The sequence below is a fragment of the Musca autumnalis genome, unplaced genomic scaffold (assembly GCF_047663935.1).
Source record: "Musca autumnalis isolate F117 unplaced genomic scaffold, ASM4766393v1 scaffold_2, whole genome shotgun sequence".
NCBI classification, from domain to species: Eukaryota; Metazoa; Arthropoda; class Insecta; order Diptera; family Muscidae; genus Musca; species Musca autumnalis.
In genome coordinates this window covers 101,876,357-101,896,835 of record NW_027411755.1, presented here as the reverse complement: position 1 = coordinate 101,896,835, position 20,479 = coordinate 101,876,357, and the positions used below count along the sequence as shown (strand labels likewise).

At 34.0% G+C, this 20,479-nt stretch overlaps 1 protein-coding gene across 3 annotated transcripts in view; it reads left to right on the top strand.

Moving 5' to 3' along the window:
* Positions 1-9,342: 9,342 nt before the first annotated feature.
* gus (splA/ryanodine receptor domain and SOCS box containing gustavus) overlaps positions 9,343-20,479 on the top strand; it is a 148,642-nt gene continuing 137,505 nt past the window's right edge. Inside the window, exon 1 of one of the 3 annotated variants that reach the window (XM_073968632.1) lies at positions 9,343-9,545. In XM_073968632.1, coding sequence (XP_073824733.1) covers positions 9,526-9,545 — 20 coding nt within the window. In that variant the 5' untranslated portion in view covers positions 9,343-9,525. Of the gene's footprint in view, positions 10,140-20,479 lie in introns of all 3 variants that reach the window. The other 2 variants (XM_073968636.1, XM_073968637.1) reach the window with 2 other exon arrangements.

Here is a 20,479-nt window from a genome sequence, read left to right as displayed (position 1 = left end):
ACCAAGTTGATGGTGTCGACGCGTAATGCGTCCATTGAGCTCGGACCGACTGTGGAAGTTGGCTCCTATAATATTGAGGTAGTAAAAGACTTCGTCTACCTCGGCACCTCCGTAAACACAACAAACGACATCAGTTGTGAAATAAAAAGAAGAATCGTATTGGCAAACAGATGCTACTTTGGTTTAAGTAAGCAGTTTAAAAACAAAGCCACATCTCGTCAAACAAAAATAACGCTCTACAAAACACTGATACTACCCGTGCTGATGTATGGCTCCGAAGCCTGGGTACTTGCGCAAGCAGACATGGCCGTGCTTGGTGTGTTTGAGAGAAAATTCTTCGAAAGATCTACGGACCAATCTGCGTTGACGGTGAATATCGACGTCGCATGAACCACGAGCTGTATCTGCTGTACAACGACATCAATATTGTTAAACGTATCGAGATGCAGCGATTGCGTTGGCTAGGCCATATGATAAGAATGAGCGATGATGACCCCGCTAAAAAGTTTATAAACACGGACCGCTTGGCGGTGCACGCAGAATTGGCAGGCCAAGGAATAGATGGCGCAAACAAGTGGATGATGAGATGAAAAGGCGCGGTATTCAAGAAAGCGAAGCAACAAATAGAGAGAATTGGAGATCTTTTCTTAGTTCGGCCTATAGAACAAATGTTCTGTAATGGGCCAGCTAAGTAAGTAAGTAAGTAATATCTCCATCTTCAAAAGTTCTTAACTGTCTTCTTTTATTCTCTTGTTTTAACATTTTACTTTGAGCTTTTTTTAATCTGTCCGGTATATGGCTATGATTTACTTTGTTAAATAGTATCTCTACGGGTTGTAATTTTATTACTGAATGTATCGTTTTATTATATTGTTGGGTTGCTTTATATACTGCTTCTATTGGGTCAATTATCTCATATTCCTCTTTAATACATCTTGTCATTTCTATGATCGTCGAATGTTCTCTGTCTACTTGTCCATTTGTTTTACTGTGACCTGGCGAACAGTATTTTAATTCGATTTGCATTCTTTGCATTAGAGATTTAAATTGTAATGATGAGAAACCTTGTTCATTATCTAACATTAGTATTTTCGCATTGGGAAATACTTGTAATATCTCTAAGACTTTCTCCTCTAATCGTGTTTTGTCTTCAATTTGCTTGATTGTCAAAAATTTCGAATATGCGTCTATGCATGTTAGAAATAATTTATTTTCCGCATGAAATATATCGATGTGAAGATTTTCTCCTTCACTTTGTGGTATGGGTGATTCACCTATTGGAACTGTCACTGGGTTCCTTATATACTTACTTCTATTGCAAATTTCACAATTTCTTATATACTCTTTAAGTTCTTTAATCAATGTTGGCCAATAATATTTTTCTTTGATTTGATTATAATTTTCGTAGAAACTTCTGTGTGCTCGAGTATGTTCTTTTTCAATTACGTTTTTCTTATCGTCATTGTCTGTTACATCGATTGGCATAATTCTCGCGTGTATAAATTTAACTGTTGGGAATGTTTCTTTTAACATGCCCTTTATCTCGTAAATTGTTTCAGGTGTACAGTAAATTTCTGTCACTAAATCTGCGTTTAAGTATTCTGTAAGTATAGTTTTTAAATTCTCAGTTGTATCATATGTAACCAAATTTCTCTTTTTATCGAATACTGTCAATTGTCCGTGTACTGTAAAATTTCCTGGGTGAATTAATAATTGTTGTTTAAACTGGTTCGCCGTTTTTTGTTGTTGTTGGGATTTGTGTTAAATCCAGACTTTCATTTGAGTGTTGAGTTGCTAATGAGATTCACTTGTCGAATACGTTATTTGGTTTAAATGTTGCCGTGATAAGGCATCTGCTACTATATTGGTTTTTCCTGGTTTATAAATTATATTTGGAGAATATTCTTCTAATAAAAGTAGCCATCTCTTTATTCTAGCATTTGGATTTCTTGGTGAAATCGAGAATGTTAGTGGTTGATGATCTGTATGTATTTCTAACTCTTTTGCTCAGTATAAATAGTTTCTCAATGTTTTCAATGCCCACACTATGGCATATAATTCTTTTTCGTTTGTTGCATAAGCTTGCTGACATTTGTCTAAGGTTTGTGATATAAATATCAAAGGTCGTCCTTCCTGTGTTAGGACTGCTCCAACCGCCTCGTTTGATGCGTCAGTCGTCAATACGAATTTCTTTGTGTAAACTGGTTGAGTTAGCTCTACTTTATTTTGCAGTGATTGTTTTAATTTCACAAATCCTTCTTTGCCTTCCTTGTAAGATTTAATGAAAGCTTTTGTTGACATTTTATGTGATACTTTTCCTTTTCCCTGTAAATTCTTAGTCAATGGTATTGCTATTTTCGCATAATCTTTTATAAATTGTCCATAGTATCCTGTTATACCTAGGAATCCTCTTAATTGTCGTATAGTTTTGGGTATTGGATATTCACTTATAGTTTGTACCTTTTTTGGGTCGGTTTTAATTATTCCTTCTGCGACGATTTATACTAAAAATTCTACTTCTTTCTTATAGAATTTGGATTTTTCTAATGATATTTTCATATTTGCTTCTTTAAGCGTTTTCATAACAATTCGTAAATGTTCTCTGTGTCCATTTATATTTTTCGAAAAGATTATTATGTCATCTATATATACATGGCAAAATTTTCCTATGTAATCCCTTAATATATCGTCCATTGCTCTTTGAAATATACTTGGTGCGTTTTTCAATCCGAATAGCATTCTGACATATTCGTATTTACCGTTATTTACTGAAAATGCTGTTTTCTCTATGTCTTTTGGTTGCATGAGAATCTGATGGAATCCAGACTCTAAATCTATTGTACTGAAATATTTCGATTGTCCTAAATTGGATAAGATTATTTCGGTTTCAGGAATTGGGTATTTATCCGAAATTGTAACTTCATTTAGTTTTTTATAATCTATTACCATCCTTTGTTTCGGTGTTCCATCTTCATTTAATCCTTTCTTGGGTACTATCCATATGGGTGAATTGTATGGGCTTTTACTCGGCCTGATTATTCCTTCTTTTAACATTCTATCAATTTCCTCATTAACGAATTTAGCTGCAGCAAATGGGTAAGGGTATTGCCTACTCCATACAGGGCTGTCAGTTCTCGTCCTAATTTCTGCTTTAATATCTGTACGAAATGGTATTTTCATATCTACTTTCGAATGTACCATTTTTATTTCTTCACTTATTTCTTTACTTAGTTTTTCTTCAAGGTTTTCTTGCATATTACAATTATTAAGCCATTGTTGAATATTATTTAGTTTACACTTTTCTTTTTCTTGTTTATCAGATCCAACTTGTGTTTGTTTATTCTTTTTTATATTTTCAATATCCTGTTCTTTCTTTAATTCCTTTCCAGAAGTTATTATTTTCTCGATGCCTTTTACATAACGTAATTCCTCTTTTTCTATATTGATTTCTGCCTTTATGCTTTTCAAAAAGTTGTAAACTATTAATAGATCTGCTTCTAACGAATCTATTTCATAAAATCTTGTTTTTCTTCCCAGTAATGTTATATCATGATAATATTAATTCATTTTAGTTCTTACTTCTTACTTTTTTAAATATTGGTAATATATTTTTATTATTGTAAATTTCTTCTCTAATGTAACAACTTGTTACTCCTGTGTCAATTAAAATTATGTATTTCCTTTTGGTATTTGTGTCGGTCTTTATGATATAAGGCAGGCCATCGTTTATTCTAAAAAATGATCTTCCCTAATATTATTTATTCTTTCCGAATTCAATTCGTCTTCTGTTATTGTTAAGTGATTTGCTCTGTGGGCCTTTGCCTGTGGTTGCAAAATCGCTTGGTTAGACACGTTGTGTGGTCTTTTAATCGCTTGTTGATTATTGTTATTATTGTTAAAGTTGTTATTATTATAATGATTAAAATTATTTGGTGGTTGATAATTATTTCGGTAGACTGGTTGTCTATATTGACGATCGTTATTATAATTATGATTATATCGATATTGGATACTTGTATCAACGTCAATTGGTTCTGGTTTGAGTTGTGGCTTAGATTGTGGCGCTGTTGGGTATCGCATTCTATTGTCACTTTTATGTTTATGTTTATTATTTGATATGTTATTTCGTACGTGTTTTTCATAATTATAAGCTATTTGGGCGCGCTGGAAGTTTGATTCAATTTCTTGTGCCTTTGCTAGAGCATTTGGTAAATCTATTGGTTGCAATGAAGCTACGATATTACTGTAAGGTGAATTTAAACCTGATATAAATACCTTTAATGCTGTCTGTCTATGGAATTTGTTAGACTCTTTAGTTCGTTTATTAGTAACGTATTTTGTATAGTATTTTGTTTATTAGTAACGTTAATTTCTCATTTACTTTGTTGTAATATTTCATTGTTGTCAAGTCCCCTTGACGTAACGTATTTAATTCAGTTTCTAAGATATGTCTCGGACGTTTGTCTGCAAATGCGCAGTCTAATCTAGCAATTATCGTGTCAAAGTTTAACGGTGTGTTATGACTATTTAGTACTGTATCGGCTTCTCCTACACATTTCATTCGAATTTTATTCAACGAATAAATATAAGATCTACTTCCCCTTTTGTGTAATTTAACTACATTATGGGCAGCTTGCCTCCATGATACATATCCATCTTGGTTCCGTAATTCTGGTAATGCGTTTGCTAAAGATGAGTCTGATCTGTCATCTACTTCTTCGTCTTCATAGTCTACATATCTAGTTTCTCCCTTAAATGATTCGAATTTTTTATTTGGTCTACTAATTGTTTTGTTTGTTCCCCAATTATATCTGATACGCTTAATAGCACTGATACTACGTTTGGTCCAGGCATGTTTTTAGTTTGTAATCTCAATTGCGCTTATAAAATGTATAATAAAGTATTCTATATAACTTATGTTAATCTATATATCTTATTTTTATCTTACTGCTGTCTTCAGGATGTAACTGGATCCTTCTTCTTGGCTTATCTTCTTTTAAAGGCTTGTCTTTTCTGGAATTTGGACTTCTTCAAGGCTTTTATTTGTCTTCTCTGGATTTTGAACTTCTTCAAGGCATTTTATTTAATATTTTTTGTTTTACGAACGGATATTTCGGTTTACGAATTTTCGCTTAATTTTTTATCTTTGTTTGGGCGGAACGGTTAAGTGGATGTAGAGTTATTTTGTTAAACTTTCTTATTAATTTATTATCTTTTTCGGTTAGTTCACATTCACTATCATATCCTTCTTCGGGTTGGTATATTGAATAGTAATTTTCACAGTTTAAGGTTCGAACGCTATTAATTGATAGGTCCGAGGTATTAAGACTGTTCCGTCTTAATTTCACTTCCATTCATTAATTCTTATGGCACGTTATCTTATTTAAAGAGACCTTAATTTTTATGGCACGGTAAATAAGATTAAATAAGATTTAAAGAGACCTTAATTTTTATGGTGTGGTATCCTTACGGAGACCTTAATAATTAACTCGGCGTGGTATCCTTTTTTGGAGACCTGATTAAATTCACATTAGTAATTTTCCACTTTCCGCACTTAATTTAACTTCTCACTTTGTCACTTCGTCCTTTCTACTGTTCTTACGAGGATCTATGAGGAGGATCTGGGGTAAGAGTTTACTTGGCACTTAACGGAATTTGTCCTTTAGAAAAATACGCGGCCTTGCTAGTTGGGCGCCAAATATGTTTGTAGGTTAGGTGTTAAAAAAAAAAAATAAAATTACTTTTATTTTTTATTTCACTTTATTGAATTATTCAACACATTTAACACTATCACTTATATATGTATAATATTCGTGGATTCAGACCGACTTCCTATAAGAACTAAAGACTGCTGAAAGCAATTTGTTTCCGTTCGCGAACCGTTGACCTGTTGGTGTTAGTACTTTAGCTGCAAGTATAGAACTGACAAATATTGCTACTGTTGATATATTTATAATCTTCAATTTCTTTGGCTTGAACAAAGAAATGAATCAGTCAAATGGAGTTGGACAAAGGGTAATTAAATATGTTTAAACACATGTTCATCTCCAATTAATATTATGCTAAGTTTACATTTACGAAATCCACTCGATTTCAACTGTCAATTCCATAGCTCAAACGTCAAATGAAATCTCATCTGGATTTCATTTGACGTTTAACCTATGGATTTGACAGTTGAAATCGAGTGGATTTCGTAAATGTAAACCAAGCATTATGTTATTTTCCTTCGAATTTATGATTATTAATGTTACGTGACGGTACTCTAATTGTTATTGATTTGTAAACATAATATTATTTTAAATGGAAATATTTTACGATCAGGTGTTTGTCCGTCTTTGGTTACGGGTTATTGGTTATTGGGTGTGGTTACCGTATGGTTCGTTAACTTACATATAAACAGTGAAGATCTAAATTCCATATGGTTTTGTAAAATGGGCTAACTATGCAGATACACCTACCTTTATTATTGTACCATGCCATTAAGTCTGTCTGGTTACTTTCCCAGCAAGAATTGTCCAGCAAGAACTTTCTCGGAGAGTAAGGGGTTTTTATTCTCTTTTGCTAGAAAATTTTAAAAAGTAAACAGACACCTTCCTAGCAAAAAGCAGCAAGCAATCAACTGACTTGCCAAAACAGAACAATTTGTCCGCCAACAAAGGAAGCAAACACGTTGTATTTTATTAAAAATAAAAAAGAAAATGAAACATAAAAGTATTTTTCCACTTTACAAATTTGTTCTCCATAAAACAATACAATTATACTATGTTATTTCCACAATAAAATTGTTTTTAATGTTCACAAAAATAAATCAACAAAAAACTAAAAACAGCTGATTGATTGTTTTCAGGAAGAAGAAGAGCTTGCAAGTGCTTGCTAGAAGAAATTTGTCCAGCAAGAATTTGCAAGCTCTCAGTGAAAGAACTGCTGGTTTTTTGTGTTAACAGACGACTTCCAGCAACAATTGGTACAAATTGTTGCAAATTTTAGGGTAACCAGACACAGCTATTGACGTTTTAACTAGTCGTTTAAGGGTAGTTTACACTATATGTAAATGTCATATTACATGAAATTTTCCAGCACTATATAGTCGCTAATTTGTGCAATATGGGGGATTTTCCTTATGCCATTTAATTTTTGCGTCCACACCAGCAAAAATTTAATAAAATTACGTCTCCACATTGCCTGCATGGGTAGATATGGAATGTTTTTATTTCGTGTCATATGGCATTTACATATAGTGTAAACTACCCCTTACATCAGACAGTTTGTCTTCAAATTCAACTCTGATTTACTAACACATACAGACATTTGTCGGCTGTCTTCCTGCTGTCCATCATTTTTTCACAGACAGTCGGTTTAACAAATTTTTGATATTTTTGTGAAAAAGAAGTGAGATGACAATTTAAATGTGCTGAAAACAAAAGAATGTGTACAAAAAGGAAATATGAGAATGAAAAATTAAAAGAAATCGATGATTTTCAATAATAATTTTACAACCGTTTTTGCAGTTGTCTGGACGCTTACCTGTGTGACAAGTTTTGGACAATCAATACATGAACTCAGGGTAAGCAATGACTGCAGGGTTGTATTTTTCAGCTATTTTCATACCTGGGGCTGGATTTTTGTTCTATGAAAATTTGAAATGAAAAATATTTTCTTTATAAAATTTTTCATTTGACATTAATTTCCTTTATAAAAGTTTTCATTTCAAATTTTCATAGAACAAGAATTGAGCCCCTGGCCCTCCTTAACTTTATTGTACCATGAAACTATGGTAGAATATGTACAGGTAGGTCACAGCCAACAGTTGATTACAATTTGGTTCTTATTATGGCCTATTCTGTCGAAGCAGGGTCAACATCATGGTACAATAATACAGGTAGCATTATCATGCCAGCTGATGGTAACATAATGTGTCAACTGCATTGAATAGATGCCAGATTTTGACACCTTATGTTACCAACAACTGCCGACGCGGCTACCTGTGTATTTGTACCATGGTCAACATTTTCTACTGTTGTTGACATTATGCAATAATGAAGGTAGATGTATCGATAAAATGTTCCAACAAAAACTTCTGCTGTAACATATCTTATAATTAAAAACAAGGACAATAAAAATTTTGTTCTAAAAGCACGGGAACAGAAATATTGTAAAAAATTTAGCTGAAATGTCAACGTATCTGCAAATCGGATGCCAGCAATCAAAATGTTAAAATGGAAAAATGCCTAATGTAAATATCATCATGGTATAAGTAATAACCATGGTTTAATAAGAAAGGTTAGCTAAAGCTCTGTGTCAATTTAATTTTTTTCTTTCGAGTGTTCCTAAAACTTCAAGACAATATACCCATTTTGTGTATGTGTGTGTTCTGTTTGAATAATATGCCAACAATTTTAAAAACAATCGAATTAAATGATTTTTAAAATTGTTTTTAGAACATTTGTATGGAAGAAATCCGTCAGCTTTGCATTGAAACAATCATTTTATCACATCCACAACTTGATTATGTGGAGAAAATGCTCAAAAAAGGTATTGTAAACAAACCCACTTGTTGCTTTTGTATTTACTAATTTTGAAGTTTTAGGAATTGAGGAAAAACAAGGGTTCTATAGATTGTTTCCATTAAAACCTACCTCTTTACTTATACCATGGTAATAACTGTTTCCTCACATATTTTTATAAAATGAAGAATATGCGAAATGTGTAGGAATAAAAATGTAAACAAATAAACATTTTTGTGTTAAATGCTGAAAAAAGTGACTTGTGGGATAAAAATGTAATAGAGATTTTAATAAATAAATATCAAGAACACGAAAACCTATACAAAGTTCGGCATCCAATGCATCATCTTACCTCAGAATTATTACGTTATTTTTTACATGACATGCGATATGAGGCAACAACTTTAGCAACCCATACATTTTACCCAATTTTATGGGATTCAAAAGAATTACTTTTTTTAAATGTTCATATACAATATACACAAACGTTTTTGGTACATTTATGTAAAACCGTACTTCTTTTGTTCAAAAAGTACGCTTGTATAAAATGACTTCAAAAACGCAACACTAGGTGTGGAAATTACGAATGAGAGTCAAAACGGAAATCACGTTTTTGAGCAGTCAAACCCTATCGTCTGAAAACGCTCATAGCTATTTCTTTATGAGAGATTGATAAACTCATTTTTCTTCAGGCAAAATTAAAATTTGCGCAAATTTACAACTCAACAATAAATGTAAACAATGACAGAAAACTGCTGTTATTTTAATTTGTAGTAACATAACAATTTTTGAATAGTGTAAATCAGCTATCATTGTACGCTGTATTACAAGGATTGACGAAACACCAATTTGTTGTTTCGAATCACCCTGTATTATGATTTGGCCACAACGCATACTGTAGAGTATATCAAAAACAAGTTTTCAGTCGAATCCGTGTTGCATTTATTGAAAATAGACTTGTTAAAGTATAATTAAACAAGAGTACTAAATAGCCCGCATGCAATTTTAATATATTTAATAGATGGAACTCGACAGAAAAAGGTACCGAGATATTGTGAAATACAGAAATGTATGTATATATGGAAATTCGACTTGGTAAAAACCTAAAAACCGCGATGTAGAAAAATTGTTTTTGTATGTTACCATCCATCGGACATTACTTTTCATGCTTCGGTACAAATACTCACATGTTTAACCCGCTCTGGCACGAGCTGTTTTTTTTCGGAATTATTGAAAATGTTAAATAAAATATTAAAAACTCGAAATGAAATGTGTCAAATAGCAATGTTTGCTTAAGTGTTTAATAGTCCTAATTTTAATTAATATCAAAGAAAAAGCGTTCTTTCTTAGTATATATCTAATAGTAAATTTTGAAAATTTATTTGATGTGAAAAAAGAATGTTAATAATTTATTACCATAATTAGACAATCAAAAAACAACAGAACTTTGTTTTTCACTATGCATACACGCAATTTTAGTGCATCCAATTGCGCATCTTAAGCCATAAAGTCGAGCAATGGAGTACATCAACCAAACCAAATTGTGTGATTTAAAAGTGCGTTGCGCGTTGTATTGACTAGTTGAAATTAACGGAACAAATTGAATACTGTCCCAGCCAAGGCATATTTACCAAGGTAGATGCATCAGCCAAGAACTACAACAAAAACCAGTACTGTGAAATGTCAAAAATGTTTTCCAAATATAAACCGATTGAAACATTTGTTGCAACGGCATAAATAGAATACTCTCCCACCTGGCGGAAAAATCTGGAAAAATTACCACAGGTAGATCTTGTTGTCCTGATCACAAATATATAAACTTTTCCGGGGGGAAGTCCATACTTCCCGAGATATGGGCCTCTTAAGTTCCGAAAATTCCCTTGTTAAAGTAAGAAAAAATTTTAAATTAAAAAAATGTTGTTTTCGTGCCCTAAATTGGCTCCTGTCCATAGGAAAAAGTCTTAAATCCCCGGCCGAAGGCCGGCAACTTAGGAAAAGCTTACAATTTAAAAAAAAAATTTCAAATTTTTACCGTCAGCTGGTAGAGTATTCAATTTGTTCCGTTGCAACAATATATAATTAGGCAGGTATTAAAAAACTCATTTTGGCATAAGACGAGCTGGCCAACTATGCTCGGATCGAAATGAAATTTTTATCACAGGTAGATCTCGTCACCCTGATCACAAATATATATAACATTTGTTGCGGAAGTCCATACTTCCTGAGATATGGGCCTTTGAAGTTCCAAAAATTCCTTTGTTAAAGGCCAGCTGACAAGAGAAACATTTTAAATTAAAAAAAAAAAAAAGTTGTTCCCGTGCCCTAGATTTGCACCTGTCCATGGGAGAAAGTCTTAAATCCCCGGCCGAAGGCCGGCCACTTAAAAAATGTACAAGTTTAAAAAAAAAATTTTGAGCATAGTGCGTCAACTCAACTTGTTCCCTCATTTTTTCAAAAATTCGGGAACAAGTGAAGTTTAGGGCCCGGCACCGCATCTTGATGATATGTACTTATATACCACAGATAGCACTTGTGGCCCTGAGTATAACGATATACATACATTTGGTTTTGTCTTGCACAAGACCATACTTCCCGAAATAAGAGCCTTCAAAGTTCCCCAAATACCAATGACATTCCCATATTTTTACAGCCGACCAATGTAATATGTGTATTATTGTAGTTTGTTTTTAAGAAGTCGGCCTTCGGAAGGGTATTTGGCTTATCTTTCCTTTATCGACCCACCTCAGAATATTATGAAAAAATTACCACAGATAGTGCTTTTTATCCCGATTCCAACCATGTATTGCTTTTGTTGCGGAAATGTATACTTCCCGAGATATGGGCCCCCAAAGTTCCACAAAGGCCCTAGTATAAAATGTTGGCAAACCACCGCAGAAAATTATGAAAAAATTACCACAGATAGTGCTTTTTATCCCGATTCCAACCATGTGTTGCTTTTGTTGCGGAAATGTATACTTCCCGAGATATAGGCCTCCAAAGTTCCACAACGGCCCTAGTCTAAAATTTTGACAAACCACCGCAGAAAATTATTAAAAAACTACCACAGATAGTACTTTTTACACCGAATCCAATGAAAATATTTAATTTAAAAGAAAATATTGTTCCCGTTCCCGAGATTTGCACCTGTCCCTAGGAGAAAGTCTTAAATCCCGCCCGAAGGCCGGCTATTTAGAGAAAAATATCTAATTTAAAAGAAGATTTTGTTCCCATTCTCGAGATTTGCACCTGGCCATAGCAGAAAGTCTTAAATCCCGGCCGAAGGCCGGCTATTTAGAAAAAAATAGGTTAGGGCCTTTGTGGATCTTTTGAGGCCCATATTTCGGGAAGAATACATTTCAACAAAAGCAATACCTCGTTGGATTTGGTGTAAAAGCACTATCTCTGGTAATTTTTTCATAGTTTTCTGCGGTGGTTTGCCAAAATTTTAGACTAGGGCCATTGTGGAACTTTAAAGGCCCATATCTCGGGAAGTATACATTTCCGCAACAAAAGCAATACAGCGTTGGAATCGGGATAAAAAGCACTATCTGTGGTAAATTTTTCATAATTTTCAGCGGTGGGTCGGTAAAGGGAAGGAGTTCCGTTTTCGGTTAACTAGAATTTTTAAGCAAAAAAATAGAGTAATCGGTTCAGAAAAACAGGTTATATATCCGGTTTTTTTACGCGAACTTTCGTATAACACTTTCTGGGGAAATGTATACTTCCCGAGATATGGGCCGGCTACTTAGTGAAAAATTTATAATTTAAAAAATATTTAGTTCCCGTGCCCGAAATTAGTTCTTGTCCATAGGTGGAAGGCCAAAATGCCCGGCCGAAGGCCGGCTTTTTAATTACCAAAGAAATTCTCGATCATAGTGTTTTTGTTTGCGCACGTACCTATTTGAGCGAGCAATTGACACTTGAAAAACAAGAAACAAGGGAACTGGTGAAGATCTGTGGCGAGATCTGAAACAATAGTCTTCCCTGCCTTACCCCTTGGTAAACATCGCCAATTTTTTTCCCACTAATAAATTAAATTTGTTTTAATAAAATATTAACGACGATTAAGTCAGACTATTTTGAAAAACAAAATAAAAGTAAAATGTACATTTTTAAATAAAATTTTGTTCGCGTAGTGCGTAAAATAGACTTGATCCATTGGAAGTGATAAAATACTACCTACATCAAAACTAGAGTTGACAATCTAGTTCAATTGAACGATCCGGATCACTATCTCGTTCAATGGACACCGATAATATATTTGACAAAACTGCGTATACTTAATTTCAGACGTTTTGACCGCAGTCAAAATTGTACATTTTATCGACAGTTATAGTCAACTAGGAATAATCCAATTTTTCAAAATAGTCGGCCTTTACACAATGGAATTTTCGGAGTTTCAGAGGCCCATATCTGGGGAAGTATGGACTTGTGCAAGACACAATTTAAATAATTATACTCAGGGCCACAAGGGCTATCTGTGGTATATAGGTACAGCTGCGAAAAAAATAATAGCACCACCTCCTAAAAAATGGTTTGGAGGCATTTTTATTTACATCTGCAAATTTTGCTGACGGTTTCATGTGATTTTAGAACAACACGACTCTAAGGAATGTAAAATTAAGATGAATCCCAATTATTTTCGACACTTTAAAAAAATAAACCAAATTTAACAAAAACTCCAAAAAGTGGGCGAAAAAAATAATAGCTCCACCATTAAAAATGTTCTTAAAATGATAGAAATTGGACAAATGTTTACACTTTATTGCTCAAGAATAATAGTACATCAAGAGAAACAAGTGCCTACTGATTTATTGAAATGAAATAGAGTCATATTTTCCAGGAATTCAACGATAACAAGTTACTTCTTTACAGTTTTGTTGCCATGTGCAGAGCTTAGTCTCTAACGACAAAATCATCTCTATACTATTACGGTTAAACAATTCCTTCATAGTGGTTTTTGCTATATATTTTTGGTTCTATTCAGAGTTTTTTGAGAACATGTAACTGAGAAATGAAATTCAGGGTTTAAAAGCCAGCATCTAAAAACATTAGCATTAGCTGTACACTTCAACTGCTACACAATATTGACACACACGGCTAAATAAGCAACCGAACGCATATTTATTTTTGTACATTTTTGCTTATTTCGTTTTTTACGCCTAATCTTTTTTGCGTTAGGCATAATCGACAACCACGCTACATATTTAGCAGTCGGCTGACCATTCATAAGAACGAATTAGCATTCGAGGGTGGTTTTTTGATTAGAGTTGCCAACGCAGTAATAAAAAAGGTGTCATTTAATGTCAAAATGCCTCCAGCATATGGTAGAACCCATGACACAATTAACCAGGTAGTGGCATCGTAAAATTTTGAATATGTTATGTCAAAACTTTCTTTATGTTGTTGGGGAAATTACAACAAAAATAATTTTTTATAAATGGATTTGACTTTTCATATTCGATCAGCTGGTGTGATACCACTTCCTGGTAGTTCTGCCATGGTAGAACCTAAAGAATACTAATTATTATTGTTTAAAAATAAAAAATATATATTGAACAGCTTCACCAAAGATTCACATGTCCTTTGAACGAAAAAGTGGAATTAATTATATAGTGATTTTTAATGCATTACACTGGTAACCCTGATCTCAAAAACAATTGTTTGCTGAAAACATGGCTAAGCCGTTGAAACTTTGTTGCTTATTATTAGACATCGGATTTTTGCATGTTTTTTATTTATCATCCGATTGGACTCAAATTTTGGATCTAGGCGTTTTAAGTGTCAATTTTTCGATATTTGGGGTCATATCAAAAACATGCAAAAAATATGCAAAATATATGCAAAAATATGCAAAATATGCAAAAAATATGCAAAATATGCAAAAATATGCAAAAAATGCAGAATATGCAAAAATATGCAAAATATGCAAACAGATTTTGGCCGAAAATCGTCATAAAAGTCGTAAAATTGCCATTTAAAGTTGGAAAAAACATCAAAAAATACATAACAGTGTTCTAAACTAAGACTGTTGACCGTTTAACGTCGATTTTTCAGCAGATTATTATGTTATTGCGACCATTTACGACAGTGTGGTGTAGGGTATAAAAATATGGTATCGTAATACCATTTTTTTTATTATTAAACTATGTAAAAATAGAATATTTGATCAAATATCAAACGTTCTATGTAAAATTCAATATATTCTTTGTCATAATTTGCAGCATTGGGCTGGTTATTGTTCAAAGGGAACAAATCGATGTCGGATTTTTTAGGGCGGCACCCGCATAAAGTTTTTAGTTTGGTCAGATTTTAAGATTGCCAAAGTTTGAGCACAATTGGAATACAGATATGGCCAAAATAATAAGTACAAAGATAAGTATGCATATTTTTCGTTCAATTCAGAAAATGTATTCACTGTAAGACAATTTTCAGTTTAAATTTAAGTTTTGCAACATAAATGACACTTAAAAAATAAATTTTGCGTAGATCTTCAAGATAATCAAACTTCTGAATGCGATATTAAGAAAAAAGTCATAAAATTGATGGTACATTTTGGAAATCATTAATTAATATTAGTATATTCAATTGTTTTAGGATAGATTGTAATTTAGGATGTTTATATTATTAATATTTGTTGCTTCCACCTTTATTTTGACCTACTTTTTGTATTCTTTTTGGCATATTGCTTAGAAGTTTGCTGTAATTTTCAAAAGTAATTTAATACCAAACTTTTTGAATAAAGTTCCAAATTTGATGTTTATTTTGGAACGATTGTGTACCAATGCGCTATTTTAAGTGTCCGCAAAGGTTTACTATTGCATTCATATCCGATTACTGCATAGGCGAGTCAAGTTACTTCATTATATTGTCCCATCCTTGACATATGGGGATGCATTTTTTGGACCGTAGTTCTGTTGAAAAATCCATATAAAAAACAAATTTTCTTCTGTTAGTAGCAACAATGTGTTGACCAATATGTTTTTGTATTGGAAATGGGTCCCAGCATCTGTAATGTGATATATTGGATAAAGACCAAACCAGGAAAAAATAATCAGTCTCACACCATTAGGTGGCTACCTCCGTGTTTAATTGGATTTTTGTAACTATTGTATGAAATTCCTCTCCCTTGAGATTGAAATTCATCTTGCCGTAATTGTTACCGAATAAACTTATTTTATTCATATTTATTTCAATGCTCTAGAGAAAATTTCGCCAATTTTGTCCATGTAAGTTTTTCCCGACCGACCCATATCATTGTTAGCTAAGGAAGACCTCGTCAACAAAATTTTTTTCCGAAACATTTGAACGCCTTTTGTTAATTATTCTGGTAATTTGGTAGCCCCTAGTATTCTCCGAGCTATTCGGGTAAATATAACATTACCTATGCCAACAGTACTTACCCAAGATGAGTTTAATAGGTCTCTAAAGCGAGAGCAACAATGGGTCTATCGACTGTTTATTGTTGCCTTTTTAGGCCTACACCGTGTTTTTTCAGTTTCATTTTGGTTTCAATGTGTTTTAGAAAAAAACCCACCGGCTTTTCCAGGGATTTGGCTATTATCGAACATTTTTTCCCTCATTTCTTAATTTTTACGCCAATCTCCCCTCTCCAGTGTAATAGTGCTCATTTCGTCCCATCCACTAATTAATTTTTATTTTATTTTTGTCTAATATTATTAGCACAGCTAAATTACTTACCAACCTTTATTAAAATTTACTCGGTTATTGGTAAATAATAAAAAATCCAAAATGTACTTATTTTTTTGGCCAACAAAATTTTGAACTTTTAGAAAAAAGTGGCACAAAAACAAAATATTACCAATTTTTTGCGTTTTTATGCTTGTTGCATCATTTATTACGAATAGAAGTTTCGAGATGTAAAGCAGTTCACATCGTTTTTGAGAAAAAACTGATTGTGGAGCACACAATCAAACATAAACTATGATGTACTTATTATTTTGGCCATATGTGTATGTTATGAAAATCTCGATTTTTTGGCTATTTAGCGACTTCGGCGACCCATTTCTCTGGAATGGCTTTTTGTCCATATTAAGCATTAAATTAAAGACCATTCTGTTCTTAACATATCTTGCTGAACAACAAACTACGTAAGTATTACTGAATTCGAGATAATGAAGCCAATGCCCCGGAAAACGTGACTATGTAAGCCTTTGTGCGAAAATGGAGTCTATTAAAAAAAACATCTTCCTTTTTATAAATTTTTTGAATGAAAACAAATGTCTTTTAAATTTTGTTCTAAATTAAATTTATTCAAGTGTCAGACATCATGTGGTTTTCGAAGCTATCTGGGTACAGCTGACTACTTGAAGAACGCTCTGCTATGTACTTCGCAACTTTCCAGTTGTTTAGCATCCTTTGCGCCTCCTGGAAATTCGGAGGTAATGTTTAATCTCTTGAACAACAAGAATTATGCCAGACCTTTTTCTAGGAATTTCGCCAGTTGCTCTTTTCGAAGTTTGGATGGAATATTTCTGAACAAATTGGAGTCTTTGCTTTGTTAAGATTTTTGTCGCCTTTTGGCTCTTTACGGCGTTTTGACCGTTGGATCAAACAATGCCAGGTCAGCAAGTTCAGGACTAAGATACCACAGATTATTAATCATGTTGTTATTTCCTTTTTCTGAAATTTGTGTGTCAATGTTTTCATATTTCAATAGATTTTCAATGAGGTCTATGTCTTGTTTTGATGCTAAACGTATCTTAGAATCTGAAGAACCATCTGTCCCGAAAACAATCAAGCGTGGCTTCAAGAAAATTGTAACTATGAAATTGTCATTGGTGCTGGACTCCTGTAAGGTGTATAGGAAGTTACTAGTATCATTTTGGCTACAGTAGAAGCTATCGGAGAGGATTCCTACAAATATAAGATCTCTAGAAGCTTTATCCGTGAACAGCGGAGAGTAAACGGTGAAAAATACACGCAACAGCTTCAAGGAACGAGGGTATTTGCGTGCACTGGCATGGAAAACTATTACCAGATGTTCTTAAAACAGGGAAGAAAAAACGGGTTGCTGTTCTGGTATCACAACAACTCCTAGGCGTTCCTGAAACCGACAGTAGCTCATGGGAGAAACAAAAAAACTAGCAGTGTACAAATGCCTAGAATAATGGGGTCTCGCCAGCTCGAGCAGATATTAGGTCGAGAGCTTCTGTACCACTGTACAAACTTGTTAGAAAAGTTGTTGAGAGGAATTTTTGACTGAAAGTTTGGAAGCACATCCGGACATCAACCAAACATATTCAAGAAATTTCTATAAGAATAGTCGGCGAGTGACAAATCCAAGTTCGAAGTAGGCGAGAGTGTTTTAAAACTACTGCCCAGCTCACTTTCCAAGAACAAGAGGCCGTAGAAGCACCTTGCGCTTAAATCGTTCGAGACTGGTTTAACGCCCCCAGAATCTTTTTTCTATTTTATTTATTTATTTGGTATCCCACACGATAACAACTGAGTGTTATAAGTGAGAGTTTCGGTTATTGATTTTACAAAACGTATAATGAACAAAATAATGTTTATATAGATACATATTATATAGGATATATTGGGCAAACATTATCAATAGGTTGAAAAGAAATAGAGACAATACATTGAGTTTAATACAAAAAATAGTGAAAATATTCAGAAATATTTTTTAGGTCCAAAACAAGACCTAAACCACATTGAAGATTTACTTAATACGAAAGGCATTCACAAACAAATATCAAATAAAGGAAATAATAAAATGATAAATCATATGTGGTACCTTAGTCCTGAGCTTAGTGGCCTGGAATTGTTTGATCTGATAGTGCAAACCACTGTAAAGATCCAAAAGACGACAAAAATCTTAACAAAGCAAAGATAGAAATTTCTCCAGAAATATTCGATCCAAACTTACAAAAATCAACTGCCAAAATTCCTAGAAAAAGGTTTACCAGGCATAATTACAAGTGAGACTTAAACAAACACATAACGACATAACGAGCCTATCAGGCAGGCTTGAATCGCATTCACACCAACATGGTTGCGCAAGCAGTACGAAGATACAGTGTGAATGCCGTACTTGGAAACCATCCCCCATCCATCGCAGCAGAAGAACGACAGCTGCCAAGGCAAACACGAGTGGTTTTAGCTCAGTTAAGATCCGGACGATGCAGCCGCCTCAATTCGTATTGGGCCAGAATTGACGCCACGATACCCAACATATGCCCAGCATGTGGATTGGGACCACACGATACTCTGCATTTATTCAACTGCCCAGCTAACCCCACTCACCTGTCTCCTCATTCTTTATCTACGCAACCAGTCCAGGTTGCAGAATTCTTGAGTCTGGATACAGAGGAACTTGATAACTGAAATAATACACGAACGAACATATACATATGCGTTGCTACAACAACAACAACAAGTGAGACTTAATTGTTGTTCAAGAGATTAAACTTTAACTCCGAATTTCTTTAAAAAGATCCTGCAACTTGACCACAGAACATCAATTACCAGGAGGGGTAAAGGATGGTAAACAACTTGAAAATTGTGAGCGACATAGCAAGGAGTCGAGTTCATCACCAAGTTGTCATCTGTACCCAGATGGCTCCAAAACCACATTATGTCAGTCCCTTATGTAAATTTAAATATGTATGAACAAAATATAAGCGTTTGTCATTGAAGTCATACAATCAATGTACAAATGTCCATCTTTTTAAAAACAAAATTGCATTTGGAAAAAGAAAAGTTTGATGGATAGCGAAGCCATTCCAAGGCCGATATGTCTGATGAGCCTCTTCGGCTTTCCTTCGGCTTTCCTTTTTCACTTGCAAACATCATCGGTCATTAAGCTCGACTCCAACGAGAAATTTATTAAAATTAAAATAGATCTTCGGGTACCTCCCACACAAAATTTCGGATGAGTTCAGTTTAGGACCTGCTCTCGAATCGCTTTGATTTTTGTTGTAATAACTTGTATTCACTGCCCTCCATACGACGGTACAAGCTTTATCAGGGGCAAGTCCATACTTCCTGAGAAAATAGCCTGAAAGTTGCAAAAAATCCCTATGACACCGTGTGAGGTGTTTGGAGTGCAAGGTAACTCTCGAACGGATCTGCCGATTCGGTCCAAAATTTGGCCTTCGTAATATTTTGTCCAAACTTAGTTTAAGTTCGAAGGTAAGCCATATCGGTACACTCCTTAAGGTACCTTCCCCCCAAAAGTTCAAAAATGTTCGGAAAAATTGTGCGCACGATAACTCTTGAAGATAGTGACCGATGTGGTCTATACATTGCACATCCTAATATATCTACAATATATAGATTATGTTCTAATATGGACTATATTTATCGACTCCTGCGGGTACCCCCCACAAAATTTTGGATAAGTTCACTTTAAGACTTGCTCTTGAATCAATTTTTTTGGAGCAACTTGCTATCGCTTCCTCCATTAAGACGGTAAAAGTTTTTTCAGAGGCAAGTCCACACTTCTTGAGAAAACAGCCCGAGAAGTGTAAAAAACCCTTATGTCACCATACGTAGCGGCCGTAAAACACGATAACTCTCGAACTGTGCATCCAATCTGGTCCAAAACTTTTGTCATATTTTGTCCAAACTTAGTTTCTGTTCCAAACTTAGTTTGTCCAAACTTAGTTTCAAATGTCCAAAGGGGGCCACAAAATTCGGGCAACTAGCTTTAACCGTTCCACATATATGGGTCGTCTAAGTCGGCAAATAGCAAAAAAAATCTAGATTTTCATAACTTCGAGGCCCTAGTAGCACGTGTTAACATATTCTAATTGTGCTCAAACTTTGGCAATCTTATAATCTAACAATAGTAAAACGTTTAGGCGGCTCCCCGGCTAAAAAAATCCGACTTCGATTTGTTCCCTTTGAACAATAACCAGCCCAATGTTACAAATTAAGACAAAGAAAATATTGAATTTTACATAGAACGTTTGATATTTTTTCAAATATTCTATTTTTACATAGTT